Source organism: Musca autumnalis, unplaced genomic scaffold, assembly GCF_047663935.1.
Source record: "Musca autumnalis isolate F117 unplaced genomic scaffold, ASM4766393v1 scaffold_3, whole genome shotgun sequence".
In the NCBI taxonomy this organism is placed as follows: Eukaryota; Metazoa; Arthropoda; class Insecta; order Diptera; family Muscidae; genus Musca; species Musca autumnalis.
This window is the reverse complement of record NW_027411866.1, coordinates 260536941-260556499: the sequence shown is the minus strand read 5'-3', so window position 1 is coordinate 260556499 and position 19559 is coordinate 260536941. Positions and strand designations below refer to the sequence as shown.

At 32.7% G+C, this 19559-nt stretch overlaps 1 protein-coding gene across 25 annotated transcripts in view; it reads right to left on the bottom strand.

Annotated features, from left to right (window-relative positions):
• mmd (disintegrin and metalloproteinase domain-containing protein mind-meld) overlaps positions 1-19559 on the bottom strand; it is a 670172-nt gene that overhangs the window by 31915 nt on the left and 618698 nt on the right. For all 25 annotated transcript variants that reach the window (XR_012411845.1, XR_012411847.1, XR_012411846.1 and 22 more), the window contains 2 exons: positions 12474-12638; positions 9701-9759 (listed from right to left, as the gene is read on the bottom strand). Coding sequence is in view for 22 of the 25 variants with exons in the window: in XM_073978215.1 (XP_073834316.1) it covers positions 9701-9759; positions 12474-12638 (224 nt within the window). In the remaining 3 variants the exon portion in view is untranslated. The remainder of the gene's footprint in view (positions 1-9700; positions 9760-12473; positions 12639-19559) is intronic.

Sequence of the window (19559 nt, the reverse complement as noted above, 5' to 3'; positions counted from 1 at the left end):
AAAAAAGGGTAACTCCAAAAGTTTAAGTATAAGTTGTTAAATTAAAAATTAATTATAAAAAAATGTGTAATATATAATAAAAAATCAAAGGAATTGAGAACGTCTCCATATGTTTTGTAACACTCTGAGAACTGAATAATCTGAGCTGTATTAATTGCGACAGGGAGATTTACACAGAGTTTAAAATCGTTATAAAATTTCAAATGGGAACTTTTGAATGAAAAACTGTACCATTTGAATATTAAATTAAATTCAATTTTGAAATATAATTCCTTAATTACAAAAGAAATTTTCAAAATAATTCCGACTTTAATAAGTTCTTCTATTGTCAAATGCTACTATAATTTAAGAAATCCACTTAAATGCAAATACAGTCGAAATTCTCTACAACGTAACACTTGAATACCGATTGATTACAAAGTTATAGATAAATTCGTTATAGAGAGATTATTTTGCATGTATGCTCTAAAATCTACTTCGTGGTGGAGAAGTATTTATTACAGGGCTGTTAGTTATAAAGAAGTTCGAATGTATTTGTAAAGGTCCCACAGTAGGGTGGGGCGATTTGTGTGGAAGCAAAAAAACCTTAATGAGCCCTTCGCGTTTCTGATTCCTGGGATTGAACTGAGCAAAAAAGTCCACTGGACCATATATCTACCGTGAAAATCGAGCCTCCCGATTTTGACTTTAAGTTTTTTATTGACGTTTTTAGAATATATTGGCATATAACAGCCAAACCATTGTGATTTTCGATCCAACACAAAGACAAACATTGTAGCCAAGACAGTAATTGAAAACTCTCTAATATATCGCAAAAGCATTGGAACGCTCCTTCAGGCAGTTTTAGCCTTAAGAACGTGCAAACTTTTCGGAAAATGTCGATAAATGACATTGTGCTACAAAATTTGACCCGAAAAATATTCAAGTGTTCGGATGCAAAATTATATCGTGTTGGGATCCATGGACAACGACAATGCCTTTATTTCGTTTGGGTCACTTCGTTTTATTTTTTTATAACGGTAAAAGTAGTAAAAATCTGGGTTTCTTACATTTTCAAATTTAAACGGGCATATCTTATTTTTTCCACAACGGATTTCTTTTGATCCTTCTTCCTTTTAAAGGGGTGAATAATGTCTTTTGAATAAGCTATTATTGTTTTAAATCGGTTAACAAATGGCTAAGTTATAGTGGTTTATGTCTGAAAACCCCCACAAAAAAACCTATAAAGGAATTTCTCATAATTTTCAAAAATATAATGTTTTTTTGTTTTGTTCAATATTTATTTTGAAAATTATGAGAAATTCCTTTATAGGTTTTTTTGTGGGGGTTTTCAGACATAAACCACTATAACTTAGCCATTTGTTAACCGATTTAAAACAATAATAGCTTATTCAAAAGACATTATTCACCCCTTTAAAAGGAAGAAGGATCAAAAGAAATCCGTTGTGGAAAAAATAAGATATGCCCGTTTAAATTTGAAAATGTAAGAAACCCAGATTTTTACTACTTTTACCGTTATAAAAAAATAAAACGAAGTGACCCAAACGAAATAAAGGCATTGTCGTTGTCCATGGATCCCAACACGATATAATTTTGCATCCGAACACTTGAATATTTTTCGGGTCAAATTTTGTAGCACAATGTCATTTATCGACATTTTCCGAAAACTTTGCACATTCTTAAGGCCAATACTGCCTGAAGGAGCGTTCCAATGCTTTTGCGATATATTAGAGAGTTTTCAATTACTGTCTTGGCTACAATGTTTGTATTTGTATTGGATCGAAAATCTCAATGGTTTGGCTGTTATATGCCAAAATATCCAAAAAACGTCAATAAAAAAACTTAAAGTCAAAATCGGGAGGCTCGATTTTCATCGTAGACATATGGTCCAGTAGACTTTTTTGCTCAGTTCAACCCCAGGAATCAGAATCGCGAAGGGCCCATTAAGGTTTTCAAATCGCCCCAGCCTATCCCACAGCCTTGAGCTAATATGAACGGGACTACACTCATTGATATGAGTTTTAGCTTTTTAGGTAGACCATAGTACATATTAGTTTTCTTCTTTATTTGCAAATCCGTATTCGGATATTATTGTATTCTCTAAAATATTGAGTTGGTTTTAAGACGATATTTAATTTGTGATGTTCTGTTTGTGTTGTTGATTATATTTTATCGTTACGTAATCATTATTTCCAGAGGAACAGTTAACCCTAAAAGAATAACAATAATTCGGACTTAACCAAATAATTCTTTTCATGTAATAAATCATAAGTAAAAAAAAATGTTTAATTATAAAAATATTCAAAAATAACTTTTGGAATTACCCTTTTAAGAATATATTTGAAGAATGTTGTAAGAAAAAATGTTCAAGTGTTTCTTTGTTTGTTCTTAGAATGAATATTCGATTATTTATTCTTTGTTGACGTTCAAGTTAACAGGCATAGTGGGTGCATGTGTGCAGCAGTAAGTGTGTATGAGTGCGCAAAAGTAGGAGAAAGATTAACGTTAAACATAGGCAATACAAATGTCCGGTTAAATGGAAATAACTCTCTAAGCCAAAGTACAAAACGAACAATTGAAGTGCAGGAATTCAATTGAAATCGTGAGCTTTAGAATTTGGTTTATTTTTTTTTTGTTCTTCATAATTTAACGATGCACAAAGTCTATGCCACGGAACTCGGAGAAATGTAGAATTGGATTTGTTTCTTTTTATTTCGTTTACACTAGCAAAAACATTCTTAACGAGATTATTATTAGCACAGTAAAACATTCAAAAAGGACACACCAACAATTAAACAACACACACACAGTATTTCATTTTGACACAAACTGCTAAACATATATGGAAGTGTAAACGTTATATTGTGTTTGTGTTTTTGTTGCATTACATTTATAGAATTTGAAGGTAACGAAGGTCAGATATCTGTATAACCTGCTATACTAACCATTTCAGGATTATGTTATATTGTTGAACACGAACAATGAAAAAGATTCACTACTTAAAAACACTACTTAAGGTTGACATTCATTCACACAGACTTATTTTAAGAAAAAAAAAAACATGAATTCTTTAAATAGAACTAAAACTTGTAAAAAAATTATATTGGGGCTTAAATGTTTTTAAATATTTCGTCAGTTGATGTGTATGTGTATTATTTTAAAAATTTTATAAAAAATTAAGCCAGAGAGATGCTATGAATGTTAAAGAGAGATAAGTTATGGATATTGTTTAAAAACGCTTAAAAAATAATTTAGACTTTCAAAAGGGTGAAAAATAAGACGGTCTATGGAATTTTTAAAGCCTAAACAGGAAAATACTCGTATGATAATTGATACACTTTTAGGTTAGGTTAGGTTGAAAAGAGGGGCGAGTACTCGCCACATGTCCTGGTGGACATACACATAAGCCATGAAATAGGCCTGTTGTGCGCTCTAGTCTAAGTTTTTTGAAGAAGGGGACTTTACTATAAATTAATTAAGGAACTCTGTTCCCCTAACAAAATCCCGTAGTTGTTTTAGTCGTCTACAATTACCTGATTAAGATCTGGTATTGTGTCGGTCCCTAAAAACTGGGATCTGATGTTTGCGAAAGCGGGGCATTGGCAGAGAAAATGCTCCAATGTTTCATCATCCTCTCCGCATGCCCTGCATACGCTGTTGTCATACATGATACACTTTTAAGTTGTATATGAAATGACAGACATTGAGAAAGAGGGGCCAATGTGTAAAATAAGGAAATCTTAGTTTATTGTATAATTGGTGTCAAATGTCAGGTTAGATGTGCTCCTTTGATCGTATTAAGCAGTTTAAGAGGGAAGTTCATCAAATTATTATTGGAATTTATTGCATATATAGTCGACTTTTTCTATAACCTAACAGTTATAGGGAGTAATATGAAATTAAGCCATTGGGGGAATTCTCCAAATACTCCAGACTTAAGCAAACAAAACCAAATCTTTCCCACTACTATGCGTTCGTTGAGTCTCAACGAAAAACACATAACTAGTTTGTTGGTATTGCTTATTTTACAGCAATAAAGCGCACATTCTCGACGATGACCGGTCTCACAAACTCATAGCAGTGGGAAAGATTTGGTTTTGTTTGCAAGTGAAGTTGCTCGAGTTTAGCTAGTGCCAAAAAAATTCTCGATCAGAGTGTTTCCTTGGACACTTATCTATTTGAGCGAGCAATGGACACTAGGGTTATAACTTTTTTACAACCTCATATCCCTGTATGTTGTTTTGATGAGTTTCTGCCTAAGATTACATAAATTTTATTTTATTTGATAAAAAAAGCTTCCGCACAAAAAGCTTTGAAAGTTTTTATTTTTCAGAATTTTTGACAATTTTTTTATTTGGATATAGCTCCCATACACATATATTTTTGGCCGACTTTCTTATTTTATGTACCAAACACGCTATATATGTCCAATTTCGCTGAAATTTTGAATGTCTAACGCAATTTGTTCTAGAAATATATATGCCAAATTATATTGAGATTGGTTCAGATTTGGATATAGCTCCCATATACATATATTTTCGGTCGATTTCCTTATTTTATGCACCAAACACGCTATATATGTCCAATTTCGCTGAAATTTAAAATGTGTGATGGATATTGGCCTAGAAATATATGTGCCAATTTATATCGAAATCGGTTCAGATTTGGATATAGCTCCTACGTATATTTTCTGCCGATTCCATGTATTTGAGGCACCAATCACGCTATTGATATCCAATTTCAATAAAATTTGGAAAGTGTGACTGAACTTGGTCTAGAAATACATGTGCCAAATTATATCGAAATCGGTTCAGATTTGGATGTATATATATATATTTTCGGCCGATTTTCCGCAATTGATACACCAAACACGCTATATATGTGCAAATTAGCTGAAATTTGAAATGTGTAACAGAACTTGGTCTAGAAATAAATGTTAAATTATATCGAAATCGGTTCAGATTTGGATATAGCTTCCATATATATTTTCGGTCGATTTTCCGCATTGGATGGACCAAACACGCTGTATATGTCCAATTTCGCTGAAATTTGGAATGTGTAACGGAATTTGGTCTAGAAACAAATGTGCCAATTATATCGAAATCGGTTCATATTTGGATATTGCTCCTATATATATTTTCGGCCGATTTCCTGTAATTTATGCACCAAACACTGTATGTATGTCCAATTTTGCTGAAATTTGGAATGTCTGACGGAATTTGGTCTATACATAAATGTGCAAAATTATATCGAAATCGGTTATAATTTGGATATAGCTCCCTTATATATTTTCGGCCGATTTGCTATATTTTATGCACCAAACTAGTTATTTATGTTTAATTTCAATGTAATTTGGAATGTGTGACGGAATTTGGTATAGAAATGAATGTGCCAAATTATATCGAAATCGGTTCATATTTGGATATTGCCCCTATATATATTTTCGGCCGATTTCCTGTAATTTATGCGCCAAACACGCTATGTGTGTCCAATTTCGCTGAAATTTGGAATGTGTTACGGAATTTGGTCTATAAAAAAATGTTCCAAATTATATCAAAATCGGTTCAAGTTTGAATATAGCTCCCATATATATTTTCGCCGATTTCTTGCATTTTGTGCACCAAACACGTTATGTATGTTCAATTTCATTGCAATTTGGAATGCAAGTCGGGATTTGGTGTAAAAATAAAAGTGCAAAATGATATCGAGAGCTGTTCAGATCGGAATATAGCTCCCATATATATTTTCATGTTTTTGTTACATATGTCTAATTTGAATGAAATTTTGAAGATACTTAGAAGTCATCATTATATACACAAGTACGAGTACTTATAGTTGAGAAGGAATTGACCAAGGCTACAGCTTTAAATATATCTTTGAGAGACTTCTTAAGAATAATGTTTTAATATGATATAACTAAATCATTATTTGAGTAAAAATTTTGAATACGAGTGGGAGTTATCCTAAGAGTAATTTCAGATATCACAATATGTTAATATGTATATGACCTGGAAATAATAAGTCCCATTTATAAAATAAATTACAACTATCCTCAAACCTAAGGTTCTCAAACCTGGTTCTATTCTTAATTTTATTCACTCCAAATCCAATCTGTACAAATAAAGAGAAATTAATATTGTAAGAGTATATAACTACCGTAGGAATACTTATAGTCGAAAAGGCTTTAGGAGGAGTGTTACCTCCTGAAACATACAAAAATACCATAGTAGCTCCAAAACAGCCCTGAATGGGTAGAGAACGCCTTCATATCTCCTATATTTATACGTTAAAATATTAAAAAAGCATTGCATTATATTTTATCTAAGTCGGGGTAGCAAAGCGCACCGGGTTCAGCTAGTATATCATAAAAATTAAAAGTGGTTTGTGCGGAACCTTTTTTATAATAAAATGGAATGAATGTTATTTTAGGCATTAATAGCCAAAATTTCATTCATTCTCACTACAGGAAATCATTTTTGAGAAAAAATTTCAAAAAGTCAAAAATTTCAAAAATACAATTTTCTTGCCTGAAGTCTCTTCAGAAATTTGAAAAAAAGAACAAGAGAAAAGAAATCATTGTGCACCATGATAATGCATACACGTCGATTCAAACCAGAGCCTTTTTGACCGAACAAAACGTGAAATTGATGGGTCATCCGCCGTGCAGCCCTGACTTGGCGCCCAATGATGTCATTTGATTCCTGCACATCAAGAAAAAAGGCGTTGCCAATGGTTTTTGTCGCAGAAGATGTTGTTGAAGCGTTCAAAAAACACTTTTTGGTATCTCAATGGGAGTGGACAATATTCTTCAACAATGGGTTTGAGCGCATGAAAAAGTGTATAAAACATTCTGGAGACTACTTAAGGAAACAATAAAACAATTTTTGATGGTAAATATTAGCGTTTTCATTGTTAGGACAGACATTTTGCAAGCAACCCTCGTATGGAGTTTTTTAGTATTTATTTCTAAAGGTTCCGGTTAGATCGATTTAGTCAGTTTGCCTTTTTTGAAAATGTGGGTTAGTCCGTTTTGGCGCTGAGCCAGCGTTTCCGACAGTTGTTGATCGGAAATAGTCAAGTAGTCAATAGAATTTGGAAAATCGTCAAAAATTGTCAACATAGTCCAAAATTAGGTTTGGTTACCGCTTAATGTGAAATTTTCGATTATAGTTATGACAATGAGACTACATAAGATATACAACCACAACAGTAAAGCTTACTTAATCTCACTTAAATACCGCCATAAAAAACTTTAACCAGATAAGAGTTTCCCCTATGGCTTCCGAGTTTGCAACAATACAGCAAGGTAAATACACTGCCAGTTTTGAATGACAGCTTTGCTCAAATATCACCTGATTGAATATGTGACCGTCCATGTCTTTCGGTCGTGGCTGACCTCTTAAAGAGCACAGAAAGCCATTAACAATCCAACACGTGTATTTCCAAGTGATATAATTCGAATGTGACGCAAAAAAGCCCAAACTACCTGTATTTCAGATATGTACCTAAATATAGCCAATCTGGCTGGAAATTGCTAAGAACATTAAAAAAGTTCATAAAATCGAGTTTGCAACTTTGTTCTTTAAATTTGTTCGGTCAATGTTGGTTAAAATATATTTATTCTGTTTCATTTCATGCAATTTTGGCTAACGTGAAAAATCGTAATTTCAGGACATAAAATCGTCATTTTTCAATTTTGGGTCAAAAAATCTTCAAAATGACGATAAATCGTCAAATTCGGCAACACTGCGTTGAGCCCCTCAATTAATTTTTGGTATTTATCATAATAATCTCAGCGCGTATAAGTTTTATTATAATATTTCTAATTAATGACAATCATACGCACTTGTGTTCAAGTTTTGTATCAGTGTAGTTATCGTGACTACTTTAAAAAAAAGTATTAGTAACGTCACACAAACTAACGTGTAAAATTAGGTATACAAACAACCGGAGTCCAATGAACGGGAAAAAGAACTGATTCGTTCAAACTAACTAGATTTATACAATGTATAATAAACCTAATGTAAAGGGTATACATTAGATTAGCAACAAAGATTAAGGTACAAAGACGCATTTTCAATCATTAACCTTCTTGTTTTTACAGTGTTTTATTTTTTATCATTTTTTTTTCAATCAATTTCCAATCAATTGGAAAACACCATCAACTATTTGAAATAAAAGTGATGATTGTTTGGTATCTTCTAAGCACTTTGTTTTTAATGTGTTTTTACGCGCTTCAACAACTGGTCATTTGTTAGCCTAGAATAACAAAACTTTGTACATCATAATAAATCTTATAAACTTATATCAAGTTCGGAGATTGACTATATCTGTCAAATACTTCGGGTACCTCCCCAATAAAATTTCAAAATTGTTGTTTAAGTGCAGTTTGAGGGCTGTTGGATAATTGTTTTGGAATTCTAGAATTATGTATTTTTTTGTTTGCTGTCAAGACTATACTTCCTGAGCTAATGACACGGTAACTTTGGAAATGGCCTTCTAATTTGACCGAAACTTTGAACATCTCAATATTTTTTCTAAACATGCTTCAAGTTTCATTTATTATTCAAATTGAATTTATTATTTGTTTTAATTGATATTGATTTTTGCCTGTAAATATAGTTTGAGAATGTCACTACTGAGGGTTCTGATGACAATTATATAATCCGTGTCGTGGCCTGAAATCTCTAAAAATTTATTTATTGTTAGTCTTGAGGTCATAAGTACAGTAATAATATTTTCTAGGAGAAGCCAATACTTGAAGACCACTGCACAATGTGCGGTTAGGAGAAGATTGTTACTGCAGGTTATGTTAGAGTCCAGAACACTCTTTTAAAAAACTACAGTTTAATTCTCTATACTTCGATACAACTACGATGAATTGTAAATTTTGTTCGTGTAGACTTCGTGGATTGCATCTGACAGAGGAATAATTAGGCTCGCAATATGATGTGTACATATATCTCTCTTGGAAACGCCCAAAAATTTACTCTGAAAACCTACAAGGCTTCTACTGTCTTTTTTATTTTTGTGGCATTTTTTATTTATTTTATTTTTTTTTAATTATAGTAAATAAATTTTTTAAACAATTTTACCCATAAATATGGTGTGGCAAATACATTTCAAACGTATATTTGATAACTTTGAAAGATGTGCTATTTGATGCTGTGCAGTTCATAACATCAAATACGCACATAAATACATATAACAACCAATTTATAAAAAAATATATACAAGTATGTATAAAAAATGTTTCAATGATATTAAGTTTCCAATTGAATTCTTTTTAATTAAGATTATTTTTTCCTTTTTTGCTTCATATGTACAAACATCAACTGACGATTCTGTTTGTTAAATAAAGAAAAAAAACGAAACACACACAATGTCAAATAAAAAGGAATTGAGTAATATAAAATACCATTTTATAGAGAAGAGACAAAAAACAGAGGAAACATTGAACGCCAACAAAGTTTAACTAATTTATATACGAGTATATAATTGTCACTAGATTATAAATAAATATGTAGTGGTTTTCTTTTTTATTTGTTTATGTCTTCTGTATATATAAAATGTAAGTCTGTAACACGCACACATTCATTTTATAGAAACAGAGATTATATGTTTATGGATTTATGTAGTTTAATAAAAACAAAAAACACTATAAACTATTTATAAGTTTATGTAAAAAACTCAATTTTACCTGAATGCTGATGATCATCATCGGCCGTATAACGGCGACTGTGAATGCTCTTGTCACGTCTGTAAAAAAAGAAAAGAAACATTTTAGATTCTAAATATTAAGTTTAAATATTCCTCGACATTTTCATCAATCGTAATTTTGTAGATCTAATTTCTTATAATAGGAAACTAATCATGTTACCCCATGCTCAAAGAAGAAGACAAGTTCGAATGTTTTTGTAAACGAGCGTTACGTCTCTTCAAATTAAGTATGTACTCGTATTAGTTGAAAAGTACAAACTCAGTAAATAAGCACTAACTGTTCAATAATAGAGCAAGAGAAAAAGTGTCTTATAAAATAATACCCCTGGATAAATATACCATAGCACACCTAACCTTGTGTACTTTCATATCGTTCAACAAAAAGGTAGAATTAAAAATTTTGATTTTTTTACGCTTTATTAATAAGTGATACATGATGATCAACTTCCCCACTGTAAAGATCTCCAATTATTTTGTCTACCCCTGCATCAAAAACTACCGTTCAATTTTTCAGAGTATTTCTAGTGAAAAATATAAAATTTTGAGTTGAGTACCCCCATGTTGAACAGAAGCGATATGTTCTTTGGATCGCTGACTTCATTAGTATACCCTATACCACACTGTGATAAATGGTATTATGACTTTTCGCATTTGTATGTAACATGCATAAGGAAACGAGGCAGACCCATATTTGCTTTAGGAATATACACAAAAACATTTTCTAGTCGTCATTTTTCCAGTCCATGTATTTTTGTTCGCAACGTAGAGGTCGCATTTATTATCCGATTTGACTAGATTGCGGAAGATTATTTTTTTACCCATAGGAAGAACCCATAGGAATTGCTTTTATTGGAAATCGATTTAGACTTGGATATAGCACCTTTATATATTTACTACCGATTTGCGGTATTTGATGTAGCAAACATGGTATATCTGTTTGATAAAAATTTGGAATGTGTGTCGAAATTGGTTCTGGATTGGATATAGCTCCCATACACATATGAGTAAAGGACAAACAAATTTAGTTTCGTTTTTTAAATTCGCTCAATATATTTTTATACCCTCAGCATTTATGCTAACGAGGGTATATACCCTTTCATACGGGCAAAATGTGCCTCATCGAAATAATGGTTTTAGACCCCAAGTATGTTTGGACGAAATGTGTTTTAGACAATTTGGAGTTGTTTTAGCCATGTCCGTCAGTCTGTCTGTCTGGCTGGCTGGAGCGCACGATAACTCTCGAACGGATCAACTTAGTTTACCGGATTTACCGGAAGGAGTGGACCGATATACTCCTTCCGGTAAATCCCCCCCAAATGTTCAAAAATGTTCGCAAAATTTGTGCGCACGATAACTCTTGAAGGGAGGAACCGTATTGGTTCATACTTTGCACATGGTGAAACCTCTACCAGGCTCAGATGAGGTTTCAAAATGGACTCAATCGGTCTCCTCCTCCTGAACTTTTCCGAAATTTTGTGTGGGGGGACCTGCTCTCGAATCGCTTTGATTTTTGTTGTAGCAACTTGTATTCACTGCCCCTCATACGACGCTATAAGTTTCATCAGGGGCAAGTCCATACTTCCTGAGAAAATAGCCTGAAAGGTACAAAAAACCCTTCTGACACTGTGAGTAGTGGTTTGAGCGCAAGGTAACTCTCAAACGGATCTGCCGATTCGGTCCAAAATGTGGCCTTCGTAATATTTTGTGCAAACTTAGTTTAAGTTCGAAGATAAGCAAGATCGGCCCACTCAGGTACCTCCCCCACAAAAGTTCAAAAATGTTCGGAGAATTGTGCGCACGATAACTCTTGATGGGAGTGACCGATTTGATCCATACTTTACACATCCTAATATATATACCAGATATAGATCAACTACAAATACTTTTTAAGCCGGCCGCGAGATTGTACATACTTTCGGCTCATGTCGAGGCGCTGGAAAATTTGATAATTAAAAATAAATCTTCCACTAGGATTTCCAGCAGCCTAAATAAATAAATATTTTATTACCATTATGAGTTCTTATCATAAGTGGTAAATTATAAGATCCCACATGCAGCGGTACCTGCTATCACTAGTGCTGTGTGTGCATTACGTGTTGTATTACGAGCGATCGCACTAAAAGTTTTATGACTCTTTTTATGACACACACGATGTAGATTAGCTGCTAAGTGAAAATATTGAAAATAAAGATCAGTGTCTCTTCATCATCCAACCTGTCAGCATCTTTCATTGTACACCCCTATGGCACCATATGTAGTGGCTGGAGAGCTGGAACCGAATACTGCGTTAGTCCAAACTTTGGATATTGTAATACTTCGAAGTTGGTGCTTATAGGTCCACCTCTTCCGGTACCTCCACCACAAAATTTCCTAGTGGCCCTGTTTACAGCGATGTTTTTCGTAAGCTAGTGTGATAAAAAACCTATCTATCGTCATCTCCTTATTTTTTGAGCTTTAATCCTATCCATACTTTTGTCCCTAAATACATAAGTATCTTTTTGGGAAAAAGTATTTCAATCCACACAAGCTGAGTGTATATGTCTGTCGGCAAAGCCGAATTATATAATTATATAAAATATCTAGGTATAGCTTTCTGTGCGGGAACTTTCGACCAAAATATGGATTTTTTACTTAGTAGCAGAAGTCGTTCTCCGCTAGTTGTTCGTATCGAAAAATTGAATATAACTTTGCCCTATCTATACCACATATCCTACCTAATGTTTCTAAAACCATTGATAAATTACTATACTTACGTGAAACCTGATTGATTTTCGTAGACATTTAATTTATTCGAACCATCCTGGGAGATCTCTTCCACCGACTGATGATTGGGGGCAGTGGCCGGTGGTGCGCCGTATGCTTTGGCCATTGGCTTCTTCGTATAGGGTGGATCGTATTTGAGGGTTGTAGTCTTGCGCCTGTTCGACCAACGTTCATGACATTTTACATCCAACGACATCCATCGACAAAATAGCGGTGCAGTGGTGACAGCAGTGATGGTGGTATTATTTTTAGTATTTATTATTCGTTTCATGTTTTTGAGATTTGAGTTTATTTTTGGTTTTTGAGGTTTTTTTTGTTTTAGTTTTGTTCATTTTCAATATAAATACATGGATAAATATATTTTGGATTTGGGATTGAGTTTGGATTGGATTGATATTGATTTGAAAATGATGATATTGTGGGTTGATTTGTTTGGTTAGTTATTGATTTTGATTTGATGGTTATTATGAGATTGGCAATATTTTTAGTTAAGGTGGTTTTGGTTGTTGATTGGTTTTGTTGTTGTTGTTATTGGTGTTGTTATTGTAGTTGTTACCATACGTTGATAATGACGATGAGGTTGGTTTGGTTGGCAGTTGACGTTTGATTGTATTTGTTGTTGTTGTTTTGTCATGGTTTTTGTTATTATCGGTTGGATGATTATCATTTTATTTATTTTAGAGCAATTTTTGATTAGTTTTTATCCATTACGCATTTATGATTATTATTTTGCGTCACACATACACACACATAGACGAACAGAGTGACAGCGAACGCACAATATGACATTGGATGAGTGGCGCACATAATGCATATGTGTATGTGTTGTGTATCCATGTTTGTGTGCCATCAGACACATAAATGCATTTTTAATTTTTGATTTCGTTTGAATGAAAGAAAACCATGATGTCGGATGTCATTTCATGTTTTTTGTTTGGTTTTTGATTTGTATTAATTTCATTTATGTTTTTTTTTTTGTTTCATTTTATCGAGGGGTTTTGCAATTAAAGATTTCATGTTTGTTTTTATTTTTTTGTGGAATGGAGAATAAACAATTTGGATTTGTATGGAATAGTAAGTAAAAGAAACATATGATCGATTAATAAGATATAGTCTAGTTTCAATATAATTAATAAATTTTGATTTTTTAATTAATTTTGTTTTTTAAATCATAATAAAGAAGGCAAACACAAAACAAAAAAACAAGGTAAGAATTCAATTGAAATCAATTAAGAAAATAAATTAAATTGAAATAAAATAAAAAGAAATTATATACAAATTAAAAAACAGGTTGTTGAAACCTTGTGGAAATCCGGTGGAAACAGTCGTTTTGGTTGCAAAAGTTTGTTATTTTTATAAATTGCTATTGTCTGTTGCAATTAAGATGGAGTAAAACAAAATCATTTTTATTACTTTATACTTTTTACTTAATTTATTTTTACTTAATTTGTATAAGATATATAAGATTCATGATTTTGGAAAGCATGACACATGTCCATGGACATGCCCACGTTCTAATATATATAGTGTAATCTCGATAATCCAGACACCACATGTTTCGGCGGTGCCCGGATTATCGAATTGTCCGGATTACCGAGTAGAAGAACAGATTAGTTTGTAAGTTTATATCATGAATAACGGAAATTTATTTGATAATAACCTGACATCTAAGGTAAACGAATTCATATTAAGCAAATATCACGGGTGGCGACCATTCTAAGACTGGGAGCAGTTTTCCTGGCTACCAAATGTACTTCTTATAGAAAAGCATAAGGTTTCCTCTCATTTTTATAGAAGATCTGGAGATATACTTTTAGAAAATTTTAGGGGTCTTCACATAGAAGGTCTTCTTATAGAATATCTGGAGGTCTTCTTTGAGAACTTTGAAAGCTTTTTATAGAAGACCTAGGGTCTTCTTATACAATGCATAATTTAGGTGACATGTCCTGAGTATTTTTGTCGTATATTTGTTCATTATTTTAAGGATATAAACTTCATGGCCCACGTGGGGCATGACTCGGGATAGAACTTCAGACCTCAAATGCACTGATCTCATTATGGTGAATATATTTAAGCAATTTCTATGAACAGCAGCAAATAACTTTACCTCGTCGTCAAAACCAAAATGATATATTGTTTTATATAAATGAAATAGCCCACGAATAAGTCTATCTGTCGAATGGTTTTTTTTACCGAATGATTTTTCTACCTATGCTGAAGAGTAGAAAAATCATTCAACAAATTCAGATATGTAGTTTATTTTATATTGACTGTAAAACTCAGTAAACAGTGGCTACTTAGAAAGTCGAGATTTGAACCAAATTTTTGAAAATTTTACTTTTTCTTATTTGTATACCAATTAAACCTTTTTTCATATGTAATTCGAATTATTTCAATTGCAATTCGTGAATTCTAATTGTAATTCGTAACATTTCATTTGTAATTCGAGAATTCCATTTGTAATTCGAAAAATTCCCTTTGTAACTCGAATTATTCCATTTGAAATTTGAATTATTCCATTTGTCATTCGAATGTCCGGATTATCGAGGTAGGAAAAATATGTGATGTCCGGATTACAGAGTCCACAATGTAAAAAAAATCCAGTGTCCGGATTATCGGAAATTGTTTATTGTGTTAATAGATGAGATTGTGGTAGTCAACGTCTCCAAGCTCGAGATGTGTACCAAGTGGTTGTATCGTACTCTGGAATTCCATTAGACTCGTAGATAAAACGAATTTGAAAAATGGAAATGGATTGAATCTGGTTTTTACGGGACATATATTTGAATCACTATTTGTTCCATTTAGTAAAAGAAACGTAGATCCGAGAACGCAAATAGAAAACCCTTTGCAAAAAACCCCACACTGAAAGGTAGACGGTGTTGGATTAAGTAAGTTACATTTGAACGCAAGTGAAACGTTCGTAAAAAATTTGACAGATGGGAGATTCGCCGCCCATTCTCTGCAAATTTCAAGAAAATCGGTTCAGCAACATTTTTTCAGTCTTTTTTGCTTGGGCTCCATATTATATGTTCATGGTCCCACAAATATCCCCTTTAAAAATGTTGGACTGTGAAAGTCAAAAATTTAAATTTTTAAAGAAAAATATACAGTTTTAGTCATAAACCGAACAAAAAAATTAAAAAAAAAAATGTTTCGTTTAAGGTGCATAATTAGCTCCATTCATTTTCGGACTGATACATACTCATAACCAGTCAATTTTGGTCCGATCGACTTTAAGTGTTTACCACGTTTTCTATTCTACTTCAAAATGAGCCAATAAAAAATGTTTGATTTTTCGAAAGATATCGTAGCGCTTATCATGGATGTTTATCGCAATAAACATATTTCACTTTTCAAGAATATATTTTATATTTTTTTTGTCGAATCTTCTTTATAGTTTTAATTGTATATAAATATGCTATTTCAATGAATATTATTCAAGAGCAATAGAAGAGGTCAAGTGCTTCTAAAAACACTCCTAAATATCATTAGTTTTAACTTTATCTTAAGCAGGGTTTCGGAGTCGAGCCATTTTTAGTTCGACTCCGACTCTGACTCTGGAGTCGGCTTTTTTCACTACTCCAGACTCCGGAGTCGACTCCGACGGTAATTTTTAATGTCACTCAAAATGAATAAAATATGTACTATGTATTTTCCAATTTTTCCTATATGTTTGTTTTTTATAAGATATTCTTTGAAAGAATATTTTTTCTAATATACTCAACTACAAAATTTGCAGATAATTCCTGAACATATCCCATTGAAATGAAAACTAAATAAATCTGAAAACTAAATAAATCCCCGTGAGAAAATCTTTAAGCTTTGAACATTGTCAGCTTGAAGGGTCTATAAAAACGTTGAACTATATAAGCAACAATATGTGAAATTAAAACAATTCGGAATTCTTTGCCGAATTTAAAATATATACCTTAAAACTCTGTATTGAATTCAACAGATATACTGACAATGCAAAATCGACATTGAAATTAATTATTGTGGAGTTCAAATGACGGTAAATATCCTCTGCCTCATCCTCTAACTGAGTATAAACTAGTTTTTGTCTACATTATTTCATAGTTTTTTATAATGTGAATAAACGGGTCAACACATTTTTTTGTTCATATATTTTTCATATAAATATAAAATAAATCGTGTATTAATAAATGTAGAAAATAAAATTGCCCGGAGTCCGAGTCGAGTTATTTTTTTCGACTCAGAATCTGACTCCGAAACCCTGATCTTAACTTATTATCAAATATTGGCATAAAACAAAGGAGCGCATATAAAAAATAAATATAATTACAAAAAAAATCAAAGGAAATATATACACGTATATATAAGTAAACATATTTATAAAACAAACATCTTTTGCAACCAAATGATTACCTTCTTTTCCACCTTTTGATAAAATAGCAGGTGAGCGTGGATATGTGTGTTGTTGTTGTTGTTGCAGTTGACATGGCATTGTTCAATATGCAAAATGGGTGATTGTGTTAGTAAAGATGTTTTATTTTGCTTTCATTGGTGTGGTTGTTGTTGTTTGTCAGTGTAATAGTTTGGTACAAAATGTCATTGTATAATGTTTTTTGTTTTGTTTTTATTTTCAAATGGTGATGTTGTTGTTGTTAGTTTTGTTAATTTACAGTGTAGAATGTACAAATATTAATTATTTAGTTGTTGTTATTGTTGATTAGTTGTTTTTGATGCAAATTACAAATACATATGCATACAATTAATACACAAACAAAACACAAATGCAACAATTTCAATGTTTTATATGTGTATCGGGCATAATCAGGCGAACATCGGTCCATTTATCGAGCATATGTCGATGGTTTACATGACACAATTTCAATTCCTTCAAGGGTCTCAGTAGAAAGCACCACCATAACTCAAAATGTATGTGACTTGATTTTACACGTTGTTAATGTTTAGTATGTGGCAAATGAGGCGTGGCCGCATTCAAGATGCGGCCCATCAATCAATTCTTGCGCAACATGGTGTACTTTAAATGTGAACAGAGATTCGTTGATCCCCAAGGCAAGGCCAGGCTCGAGGCCAGGCAATGCAAGACGTACACACGTCCACATGTTGATCAGCGAATCTCTGTTCTTCAGATCACAGCTAATGTTAATGACAACTAACTACATTCCATCGATAAGAAAATGTTTTTTTTTGTTTTCAGTATTATATTTTTCATTTTGAAAATTTGATTATGAATGGCATATTCGAAAATATTAGTTTAGTTTGTTGTTATGGGGGCCAAATATGAATAGATTGTAAATTGTTGGAATATGCTCAAAATGTAGGTTGGTTAAAATATTTATTCAAAATTCAAATACTCTAAATCCTACATTACTATTACGTACTCCCCGGTCCGACTATGTAGGTAGCATATAAAATGAAAATAGAATGAAACAAGAATGTGTTGTAATGAAGAAGAATTTTCACTTACCTCGTGTAGCCATACATATATGCAGTGCAGTCGTGTTCATTTTCACTTTAATTTTGTTCTATGTTCGTATTAACACTTGCGGCGGGCTGTGCACTCAGTCACACTGATCAGGATGGAACAAAGTCAAAAGTTACCAAGTCATAAAATGACCATAACAATGCATTTTTACAACTTTGCCGTCAAACAAAGTTGCCTTTTAACATGTTGATGGTGGTGGCCTGTCCTTTTGTCTGTTGCTAACCACATTTATGTCATGTCATGCGGTTGCCATAGTCAGATTTAATGTCATTCAATTGATGATGCATTAAACGGATGTCATGTCCAGCCATCCAGCCACCTAGCCTTCGTGTCACTCGCCAACAAAACAAAATGCTTTTCATTTTTTCTTTAAATTGGGAGTGAATCCGTTTTTTGTGTTTAAACTTTATGTCTGTATCAACAAATTCAATTATATCACATATGTTGTTGTTGTTGTGTTTCATTGGTAATGACCGACTATAATAGAAACGTGCCGGGTTGAAGGTGTGAATGTTTACGGGACAATATATATTTTGAAATAAATTTCATTGTATTGCATGTTTGGAAATCTTTAAAAGGCATTTCTTTTTGTTAGCGTAAAACAACGAGGAACGGATTTTTACACTTCATGATTAACGGTTTATTGCAGCGAAGTGTTCAGATGATAGTTTTCTGTTGTGAACAAAAAATCACATCACAACGTAAAATTAACAAACTGTTTTCTCATTGTTAGCTAGAGGCTAAACTATTTTCAGAATCATGGATCGTTCTTGATAATATTGCACCTTAATCCTGGCAACGAGAACACATGACTAATGCACATACGACCCAAAATAAATCCTGCGAGCTATGACTGTCCTTACCATCTCCGAGGATGAAAAGCTTAAAATTGTGGCGAGAAGCTGTTTTTTTCTGAAGAAAATTGTACTTTATGGTCATTATAAAGAATATACGAAACGCGTAGCAAAGTTTGAGTCTGTCGAAGCATAAAAGTCTTTAAACTCGGCTGAAGTTCTTGAAACTTTATATTATAAAACCATATGCCCATTGCTGAATCGTTGATAGAGATAACTCCTTTTTCACAGTTAAATAGAGATGAGGAATAACGCTAGTGAACGAAGAAGGTTTTACAGAAGTTAGAAAATTATTGGTGGATTTTGGGAAAATCTGGTAAAAATTTTCGTTTGAGCTTATGACCAAAATACTTTGCAAATCGCTTTTTAACCAACAATAGCTATATCGGAAAAATAGGTTCTGTATGTACTAACTGTTCAAATGTCTCGTGAATTACAACAAAGAAATTATTATAGGCGAGTGGTACATAATTTTCACTTAAATACTTAACAGTACTTGAGAAACTCGGAAAAAACTCTTCTCGGTCAATGCCAAATTTTTATGCTTCTTATATAGACAATAAATATCGGTTCGACAACGCGACGTCAGCAAGATAAAAGGTAATGATTAAGGCTTTCTACATCAATCTGAAGCATTATAGAAGGATCTATTCATATATATCATCTACGAACCTTGCGTTTAAAAGAGCAACGTAAAACGTTTGAGCAACAGTGGTCACAAGAGATTATAGGTCAAGGATTACGGT